At 37.3% G+C, this 10,529-nt stretch overlaps 2 protein-coding genes across 2 annotated transcripts; one reads left to right on the top strand and one right to left on the bottom strand.

Moving 5' to 3' along the window:
- The first annotated feature begins 953 nt into the window (after positions 1–953).
- LOC105037614 (probable polygalacturonase) lies at positions 954–5,889 on the top strand. The gene is made up of 5 exons (XM_010913257.4): positions 954–1,581; positions 2,819–2,939; positions 3,973–4,147; positions 4,240–4,310; positions 4,922–5,889. Exons 1-5 carry the CDS (start codon positions 1,129–1,131, stop codon positions 5,554–5,556), a joined length of 1,455 nt encoding a protein of 484 aa, XP_010911559.1. The 5' UTR covers positions 954–1,128; the 3' UTR covers positions 5,557–5,889.
- A 2,668-nt stretch (positions 5,890–8,557) lies between these two features.
- LOC105037623 (uncharacterized) lies at positions 8,558–10,327 on the bottom strand. Its single transcript, XM_010913267.4, has 2 exons — positions 9,729–10,327; positions 8,558–9,455 (listed from the first exon to the last, which is right to left on the bottom strand). The coding sequence occupies exons 1-2, from the start codon at positions 9,925–9,927 to the stop codon at positions 8,725–8,727; spliced, it is 930 nt and encodes a 309-aa protein (XP_010911569.1). The 5' UTR covers positions 9,928–10,327; the 3' UTR covers positions 8,558–8,724.
- Between the last annotated feature and the right edge of the window lie 202 nt (positions 10,328–10,529).

Raw genomic sequence — 10,529 nt, 5'->3', positions numbered from 1 at the left:
AGGCTCTCAGGACACACGGCGCATAGCTAACGCCCTCCCAAACTGCCCTCAATTCCACTCCTGCTCCTGGACGAAGGTATTAAAGATCGGACTTCCACTCGCTGCTACGAGCCTATAATCCGCGCCTCTGATCGCAAATCCTATTCTGTCTCTATTGCCACCATTAGTTGTCATCAAAGTTGATATTTAGAAAATTGAAAGATGGGGCCTTCCGCATAATTATACTAAATTATTTTATCATAATATATTAACTATATGTTTGTGAAATAATAAATATTTAACAATTTTAGTTGAATATATTATGTAGATCTTGAGGAAATTCAAAGATGGGGCTCCCGAATAATTATGCTAAATTATTTTATCATAATATATTAAATATATTTTTGTGAAATAACAAATATTTAACATCTTAAGTTGCATTTGTTTTATATATATACTAGCATATAACTCGTGCGATGCGCGGGATACTTTTTTTATTTAAAAAATATATCATTTATAAATATTTTTTAATTAATTATATATTTTATTTTAAAATAATATATATTTTATTAATATTTAATAATATATGATTTTATTGATATATTATTAAAATTTATTAATCTTCTACATATATTTTTAATAAAAATCTATTATTATTACTTAAATATGTTATTTTTATTAAAATATTATTAATTTTATCAATAGTATTAGTATTTAATTTTATTATTTATTATTTTATTATTTTTAATAAATATATTATAGATAAGTAGATAGATAGATAGATATATTCTAAAGATAGAAAAAAAGAAAAGGGAGGGGGCCGTTATTCCCGGTCTAATTTTCGAGAGACATATCACACCGTCCAAAATATTAAACAACATGCACCCTAATATCTTTCCAAAACAAGATTAAATAACCCTAATGAGAGAGAGACAAACACCTAATTAACACTAACACAGAAGAATTTGGTATGCGAAAACTTGGATGCGGAGGGCGACCACCGAATAAAACGGATCACGCAATCCCCGCCCCCCATCCGGCGGAGTCGTGACACCCCCCGACCCGGTGTCATGCTCTAATTTCACTACTCCACCAAATAAGAGTCGTTCACGGCACGCATGTAATTAGCTAGCGGCGACCTCATGGGACATGGACGTCCCGGAGAGACCATGGCTTCCCAAGAAGCCATGGCTTGGCGTCACGAGACCTTCATGGGTTATGATACTGATAGCCATCACCCTTCTGGGGCTGTCATGGCTCCAGATGAGTCCGACGAGGCCGGTGGGGGTCGCAACCCCTCCGGCCTCTGGAGACGCCGGTGCCGCGCCTGTGGAACACCCGAGCAGCAGCTGCTCGGGTTTCTACCGGCCCGGCGGGGGGAGGAGGGTGGTTTGCTCGATAGAGGAATTTGGCGGCGTGGGGGACGGGACGACGTCGAACACCGACGCGTTTCGAAGGGCGGTGGAGCACCTGAAGGCCTTCGCCGATGAGGGCGGGTCGCAGCTGACCGTGCCTCGGGGAAGGTGGCTCACCGGCAGCTTCAACCTGACGAGCAACTTCACCCTCTACTTGGAGGAGGGTGCAATTATTTTGGGATCACAGGTACTTTATGGAATCTTGATTCAACAACTTTGCTGTAGATTTGTTGTCTTTTTTTTGTTTGGATCACTGCTGGTTAATTTGAGGATATGAAGCGTGGAAAGTATTATTTTCTCTATTTTTTTTTTCTTTTTGGGAGATTAGTATCGGAGAGAAAATATAGAAGAACTTTGCATATTTGTTAGAGACGTGAAGTATAATAAACTGAAGTTTGAATTTGGTTTGGAAAAGCTTATGTATATATTTATTTGAGTTGGTGAGGTTGATGGACTTTGTGGATGTAAACAGATAACTGCTTGTATTAAATGTATTACAATTAAAATTGGTATGTTAAAAAATAGTCAGAGAAACTTGAGAGAAATAACAGGGGGAGGAGCAGTTGCTATTTTATATTTCATATTCTGGCTGATCTTCTCTTCCACGTGATGCTCATAATTGAATTTTATTTAACATTTGCTTGCTGTTTTTTTGGGTTCAAAATTTCAACAGCGAGTAAAATGTTTCAGGTTTCTCTGAAAACATTGTTTCATGTTCTTAAGAACTACTTTTGTATTAAGTTTGTCCCATCGTTTCTGAATTCAAATTTTCTTCTCTGCTGAATCAATCCCAAATGTGAACGTATACTTGTGGTTGGAATGGTTAGGTGTCTATTTTGTGTTGTGTTTTTGACCTGCTTTTCTAATTTGACCTGGGTGAGGGATGCCCCACGTTGCTGCTCTGTTTCTTGCTGTTATTCTTTTTCTTTTTGGGTGCTTGTCTTCGGTTGGAAACCAACTTGTAGCATTTCATTTTCTTAATGAAATAATTTCCATTCTCTATTTTTTGGTTTTAGAAAATGCATGGTTGGATGGGCTTGGATGCATTGGATGCCAAAACACAGTCGTACAAAAATGTTCTGACAAATATGAAAAAATATCAGGAGAGGAATATCTAGGGAGATAGAAGGACTGCTAATTGCGTGACCAAAGAAAGATATATTTTAAAGCTAGCATCTTAGAAAAACTTGCAGTTTAAAAGATGATGTGAGAGTTAAGAATATTTCTAGAACATCAATATCTTTAAAAGTCAATCATCTTGGTTGACCAAATCATTCATCAATTAATGTATTGTAGAACTTGAATAGTCATATATGTTTCAAGTGGAACTTGTATGTGTATATATATCTCATGAAATAATTATATATTGTAGTTAGCTAAATAACTTGGAATTTTCTACTAAATGTTTGGACTGGGGTGTTCAGGATCCAAAAGAGTGGCCTCTGATAGAGCCATTGCCATCCTATGGGCGTGGAAGAGAGAGGTTAGGAGCACGCTACATTAGCCTCATCCATGGAGATGGCCTCAGTGATGTTGTCATCACGGGTATGCTTACTTCTACCATAACTACAGATATTTATCATCTGGCCTACCCTCAACTATCTTCTCTGTCTCTCTTACATCTACATCTCAATGATGTTTGTATAAAATTAGTTTCATAAAGCAAACAGAGTTTCTGTCTTTTATTTAGTGCAAGTGTTATATTTTATTGATAAACTTTTAATTAATTCATCGCATGCTTATCCCTACAAATTAAAATATGTTTGGCTTGATCACATAATGTGAAGATGTTTTTAAGTAGGCTTTTGGATAGCTTCCAATTTGAAGCATAAATTCCCCAAAGATCTTGCTTCTGATAAACTAAATATCCTCTTTTGTGGCACAAATTTTATCACATAGAATTCCCCTTTTTTTGGTACAGATTCAAACTCTAGTATTGTTTTTCTTAATTTCCAAGAGGTTTCATACTTTTAGAACTATTTATTTGATATGAGAGCTTTTCATTCTCGTGGTTACTCAGCAAAACCATGAACTACTCTGTTTACAATGTTGCCTTTAGTGTCTCCTCTTCTTTCCAGATCCAAAAGCTCCTGAAGGAAAAAAATATTGATACACCAATATATTTATTCATAAACAGCACGCCAAGGTGAAGCAACAATGGCAATGTTGAATAATATAAACAGCTGACCAATATATTTTATAGTTAGTTTATTTTGCAGAGATCAAGAATCATTCAGGCATTAAAATTTCTAAGTTTACCAACCTAAACATTTCATCACTGGACAATTTCCACAAGAACAAAATTTATGCTTTTGAAGTTTTAAAAATAGCAGGTATTTTGGTTATTTTTTTAATCCTTAAAGAAGAGTTTTGGTGCATAGACCATGGTTTACAAACAGATTCCCCTAAAGCTAGCATTGGATCAAGGATTTCTTCTAGAGCATAACTAATTAATTCAAACTAGATAGGTGCCATGTTTTGTGGCATCAATTAGACACTGCATTACCATCTTTTGCTCATGAGATAAAAAAGAACAATTAGACTACCAGCTATGCTGAAGGCTGCAAATTGATTGCAGGACAGAATGGGAGCATTGATGGACAAGGGAGGATGTGGTGGGAGCTGTGGTGGAATAGAACTCTGAAACACACTAGGGGACACCTTCTTGAGCTAATGAATTCACACAACATCCTCATATCCAACCTCACCTTCATCAACTCTCCATTTTGGACAATCCATCCAGTCTATTGCAGGTATGTCTTCCCATAACTACGGCTCGTTTGATTACTTAAGTTCTTCTATTATCCTTGTGGAACTAACAGGGGTGTCCTCTGTTCCTCCGCAGCAACGTGGTGGTAAAAAATGTAACCATACTGGCACCACTTAATGCTCCAAATACTGATGGCATTGATCCAGGTTTGTACGCAGCATACTCAACTTTGTTCGGTCAGTTCAAGTTATGCTTTTCATAAAGGACAGCTGCTTGGATTGGATCTAAAAATTCATATGGTTCTTAAATCATGAGAAAAAGGAATCTGTAACTTGAGTAGAATTTTTGCATGCCATGATTTTTTTCCCCTCCCTTTCTCCTTACTTCCCTATCTAGAAACCTTTTTTTTAGCAACAGGAAATTTCTTAAAAAACCCCATTTTTTAAATTTTATATGTAGGCTTAATAACATTATTTTTCGAAGTAAATTAGCTGAGCATTTTCTTCGGGAGCAGTCTGGGAATTTTGGCAGACTGCAATACCACAAGCAGTGGTTTTTAATCTGTAATATAATTCTGTAAGCCAGGGTAACAAGGACTACTGGTGTTTCAGTAATCTTTGTGAAAGATTGCAACTGCTTTTGATTATCTTCTCTTTAATGCAAATACTCAGAAACTAGAAAAATTTAGCTTTGCAGGGAATAATTAGTTGCTAAAATCTAGAATTAAAGTAGGGATGGTATTCACTGATCTTATACTAAATTGTTACCTTGCAAACTTTCATCTGACATGCCATATTAATCTTAAAAAATTCTACAGACTCGAGCTCAAATGTGTGCATTGAAGACTGTTACATTGAGAGCGGGGATGACCTGGTTGCCATAAAGAGTGGCTGGGACCAGTATGGGATCGCCATGGCCTATCCTAGCTCAAACATTGTTGTTCGCAGGGTCTCCGGCACAACTCCGACTTGCTCAGGGATTGGATTTGGAAGTGAAATGTCTGGTGGAATATCCAACGTCTTGGTGGAAGACCTGCATGTCTGGAATTCAGCAGCAGCAGTGAGACTGAAGACTGACAGAGGGAGGGGTGGATACATTTCCAACATCACAATTGCTAATGTGACCATGGAAAGGGTTAAGATTCCCATAAGATTTAGCAGAGGCTCTAATGATCATGCTGATGAAGGTTATGACCCAAAGGCCGTTCCTAGAATAAATGGTGTTTACATTAAAAATGTAGTCGGCATCGGCGTAGGGAAGGCGCCGGTTCTGGAAGGCATTGAGGGAACAATATATGAAAAGATATGCTTCAGAAATGTTAGCTTAGGGAGGTTAAGCCCTAAGGCCAGATGGCATTGTGAGTTTGTTGCTGGAGAAGCTTATGATGTGTTCCCAACGCCATGTCAACAGCTTAAGAACAATGGTTCTTCATCTTGGTGCAGATACTCCTAGGCCATATAGACAGGAATCAAGGTTTTCAGCCTCAACTCTGCCTCAAAGATAATGAGGTGGAATGATCAATAACAATCTTGAAGTAGTAGTCCAAATGGTATACATGAGGGTGGTATCTTGGAGATGTTAGCTTTGGGATTAGTTCGTTTGTATTTTCTTTTATTTGGTAGGTTCAGATATAAACTATAAAGTAGCATATAGGATTAACAAGATACATATTCCATTTATTTGTACTTATTAAAGAGAGTGACGTAGGTCTTTGTGATTCTTTTAGCAAGGAAGTTTATTCTATAATTTTTTTTTTATCAATAGTAGAAGAAGACTGAAAGTTCCTTTTTCTTTAAAAGAAGAAAAATCTATTTTCAAATTCCATGATTGTTTACGTATGGGCCGTCCTTAGCAGCCTCACCAGGTATATTTCACTAGCAGATTCTCTTGATATATTCATATATCTGTCTAGTTTACGTTATCTGGAGTCGCCAGAGATAGTTTTGTTATTTAAGAGCAGTAATTACTAGATAATTCTTTGGGATGAATCATTCCAGAGGTGAGTTATGATGATCAAAATTAAACAAAGTACAAAGACATAAGCTTTCCTACCAAATACTTGGATTAAAGAAGGGAGAACATATGGTGATATTACTAGAGAATTTTCTGAACATGCATTCATATGAAAATTTCTATTCATCTGTCTGGAAGATAGCATGTATACTTCTTAGAGGCAATGCTAAGGACACCAAAATCTGGAAGCTTATAAGAGAAATCTCACTCACAAGTTTGAAAATAACCGCTGTGATGCAGATGAAATGTGACAAGTCCATTAGTAAGTGCGATATCCATTCATCTGAAGTGCTTTTTAGCTCAAAAAGCCGGTAGCATTATTGTCCAAGGGATAAAGATAAATAAGCAATGTCTGGCTGGCAGTGGATAAAAAGCCTAGAGAAACTAATGCTGGTCCAGCACCTGGTACTATTGATCGAAGCAGGAGCCTCTGTGGCACGACTTTTATACCAGAATCTTGTACCATCGCAGATGGCCACTATATCATCCATTTGGAAAATGGATGATCTCTCTCGTCACTGCGATGTGTTATGTATCACACAATGAATGAAAGCCGCTATCAATTATTCACAAAAAAATTTTAAATATTTATATGAGATAAAAAAATTCAAATAATATCTTTCAGCTAATTTTTTTGAATGAGATTTTAGGTCATTACAAATGGCATGATAATGAATTTGGCCCATAACCCATGTGGACCAGAGGATATTATAGCATTGATTTATTGGGCTGATCATAGTCCGGAGGATTCGTGCAGATGTATATTTAGTCGCACATCGTTTTTTCACTGAAAAGATATTGGGTACTTATACAAGATCAAAAAATTCAAATAAGATCTTCCAATTTAAGAGGCAGTGTTCTTGAAATGATGTGTTCAGAAGTTCATTAGTGCTTTCTTCCATATTCTTGACGATGATGTTGGAATTTGTCATGGAAACTTCTTGATAGAGTCTCGTTATTGGATGTCATGACAAATTAATCTCTTCATTATGATGATGTAAATTTTTCTAGAATAGACCATCAGCAAGTTTATCCAAGATCCTTACTTGGAATGTAAGAACCAGACCTTACCAGCAAATCCTTTTAAAAGTTGTGGCTATGATTGGCCTAAAGATTTCTAGGTAAAAGTTGATAGTGATCCTATAACATCGTTGTCACGTAGCTTCTACCTTTTTCGAAGAGATTTTTTTCAAAAAGTATATATTTTTTATGTAATTAACTTCTCGAATTATGCAACATATGAAATTATCTTTTTCCTACATTAGAAAAACTTGTTAGATTATCCATCCTATGGCCAAAATTCAATTTTGATCCACATGAAAACTAGAATTATATCAAGTTGCATACAATTTAGAATAAAAGGAATCAGCCACAAATACTCCAGATTTTTTTGACCATGTGGTGATATAAATTGCACTAAGTTGCACCTTTGAAATTTTAATTTTAACCGGGAATTTTTTCCAAAAAAAGTTTAATCATCATTCTGATATGGAGCAAAATGAAGTTAGGCAACTTGCTCAAGCTACAAATTTGCACAAGAGATCATGATAACAAGAAGCCCATGATCTATTTTCTTCATTTGATAATGAAAGGAATATTATGCACTTTGTTTTTGAGAATTTAGGGGTGGCAATGTTTAACCTATTTAACTTGATTCTACCGGTTATGGCAGATCGGCTTGTATTACTTGATTAATAAAAGGATCAAGTTCTGGACCTACCCAATCTGATTGCCATGATTGAGATTTTATTCTTTACATGAGCTTTTATGTGATAGTTTAATGATGACCATTGCTAAAGTTAGAACCATAGTGGGTCATGACCTAGTTTTTTGATTCTGACAACATAATTGAGAGAATTTGCCTTCAACCTGGCTGCTTGGTTACTGCAAGCATCACAGTTTGAATGGACAGGAAATAACGGGATGCAAGATTAGACTATTAAAAAGTAAGCACGATGAGATTGGAAAACCTCCCCTTACCGGTCCTCCTCGAATGTTCCATCAATTGGACAAACAAAGCTAGTTTAATGAGAAAATTGCGCATCCATTAAGTGAACACAATCTTTGTTAAAATATCCATCAACTAATTGCTGGATTCAAGAATTCATATTAGGAGCATGCAATTGCTGAGAATATAGCCAACTAATATATGATTAATCAAAGACATCATGAAAGGCTCTCTAATCCATCCTGAGATCGATGCTCCGAGAAATTCATACGAGAGGATGTGTCCTTGAAACATCAATATTCTTGATAGGGAGGAGAAATTATTAGGTAGAAGTAGGACTTCTGGAGGGCTACATGGTCTCTTATTCAGCACCTTCCTTTTCCAGCAATTCAAAGATCTCAATGTAACGAGCATAGTTCTCGGATTTCACTTGCCAGCATTCTGACCTGCTATCTTTTAAATAAATCAAAACAAGAAATAAAAATAAAAATAAAAAACAAACCGAACAAGGCTATCCTTGCATTAAATAAGCAGCATAGTTACACCGAATCAACAAATTACACTATGGCATAAGTATATTGCATCATTCCCTCATGCCAGCCACCCAGGACAGCTACCACCTTGGTGGTTCCTCTTAAATACACTAGAATTTTTGGAATTCATGAGGCAATACCCACACCTAAGAAGTCTATGAAGGGAACATCCTTGTGTCTCATTGGCTCGTCTTCCTGTTCTTGCTCATCATCCGCTCTAATATTCACAAACTGAATCATATTATCGCCGACTCTAATTATTTCAGACTCGTCTGAATCCTTGCCAACACAACCATCATTCACAGAGGTGAATCCCACAAATGGTTTCTTGTTAGCCTGTCCTGGTGCACTGAAATTCTGATTGGTGCAGTGGTAAGAGAAAAGACACCGGTTGGTCGAATGAAAGCTCTCAAGAACATTGAAGCGATTATAGTAATCCATTCTCTTTGCACCAGAATTGTCACGTAGTGATGATGATTTGGTTGATCCAGAGAAGGCCATTGAAGGGGATGAACTCAAAGGTGATAACTTGAAGATCCTATCTTTTGTCGGAGGCCTCGAGTCACTCTCTCCTTGATGTGCGGTGTTGGTGTTGGAGCAAGCATCAAGAAGGGGATTCCGACAGTATCTTTTGGAAAAGATCCTGGACCTCTCTCTTTGTCTGCGAGCCATGATCACATGCCAATGGTTCTTCACAGCATTATCAGTCCTACCAGGGAAGAGCCGTGCTATGAAAGCCCACTTGTTGCCATGAACCCGGTGGGCTGCGAGGAGCCTCTCTTCCTCTTCTTCTGTGAATGGTCTTCTGTTGATCCTAGGATCAAGTTGGTTAAACCATCTCAATCTACAGCTCTTTCCTACAAATAAATTGGACAAATATAAGAAAGCATTTCTTAAGAGCTAAGATATATACAACAAAAACTAGAAGATGTTTGTACATATCCTCATAGGAGTATCTAATGACTAGAACTTTCGCATGCCTTATCTTGTACTTCACCATAACATTACTTGGCTTTAGTGCACTTTTCCCATATTCACTTGTGATGATGGAACTAAGAATCAAAAGAAACTTGGAATCAAATAGAGGGAAATATTGAAATGTTTTTTCTATCTCAAATTCTTAATGGTACCTGATCTTCCTCGAAGCTTCTCAGCGATCAAGTTCCAATTCTGAGGTCCATACTCCTCGACAAGCTGTCGTAGCTTCTCATCCTCACTAGGCCTCCAATGACCTCGGCTGCACCCCTTGGTGTCTTCAGCTCCTCCGGTGGCCGCTGCTAACTCCATGATTAGCAAATCTCCTCTTTGTTTAAGCTGCCTAGCTTGCATGAAGGTATCATGAGTGAAATACTATAATATATATAGAAATAAGAGCAGGAAGAAAGAGGGGGTGAGAAGAAGAGGGGAGGGAGGCACAAGTAGGGAAGGGGTGATGGATTGGTCTGGGATTTTGATGGCAAGTCACTTTAGTTGGCTTTGCACGATAAGAGAAGTGGTATTCCATGTGGGTTTCTGTTCGTATGTGGCACCTTCAATACAGCTTGCGTGTTAATTTGGATATTGGTTCATCTCTTTCACTCTCAAATCCGGCCTATCCTCATAATTTTCTTAACGATATTTCTCTCAACTTCCTCCTCCATTCTCAAATCTCACCTATCCTCATAATTTCTTCACAATATTTCTTTTTTTGAGTCAATGGGGAGGTTATTGACCACCCATCTTTTATTCATAAGGTAGCATGTTTGCAGTTTGGCTACAGTGACGAATATTTGACAACACTGGAAAACAAAAAACGTGAGCAAGACACCCGAGGGGCTTTCTCCACAATATTTCTTTCAACTTCCTTGGCAATCTCTCTCTCTCTCTCTCTGTGTGTATATATATATGGACAGACTTGGATAAGATCGGTTGGATTTGAACTTATATCCAGT

This window comes from Elaeis guineensis, chromosome 1, assembly GCF_000442705.2.
Source record: "Elaeis guineensis isolate ETL-2024a chromosome 1, EG11, whole genome shotgun sequence".
NCBI classification, from domain to species: domain Eukaryota; kingdom Viridiplantae; phylum Streptophyta; class Magnoliopsida; order Arecales; family Arecaceae; genus Elaeis; species Elaeis guineensis.
The sequence above is the reverse complement of the archived record's forward strand: the minus strand, read 5'-3'. Positions and strand labels throughout refer to the sequence as shown.

Coding starts and splice junctions, on each gene's coding strand:
- LOC105037614 (XM_010913257.4), top strand. CDS start 1,129: ATGGACGTCCCGGAGAGACCATGGCTTCCCAAGAAGCCATGGCTTGGC. Junction 2,940..3,972: donor CAGTGATGTTGTCATCACGG/GTATGCTTACTT, acceptor AATTGATTGCAG/GACAGAATGGGAGCATTGAT. Junction 4,311..4,921: donor TACTGATGGCATTGATCCAG/GTTTGTACGCAG, acceptor AAAATTCTACAG/ACTCGAGCTCAAATGTGTGC.
- LOC105037623 (XM_010913267.4), bottom strand. CDS start 9,927: ATGCAAGCTAGGCAGCTTAAACAAAGAGGAGATTTGCTAATCATGGAG. Junction 9,456..9,728: donor GAAGCTTCGAGGAAGATCAG/GTACCATTAAGA, acceptor ATTTATTTGTAG/GAAAGAGCTGTAGATTGAGA.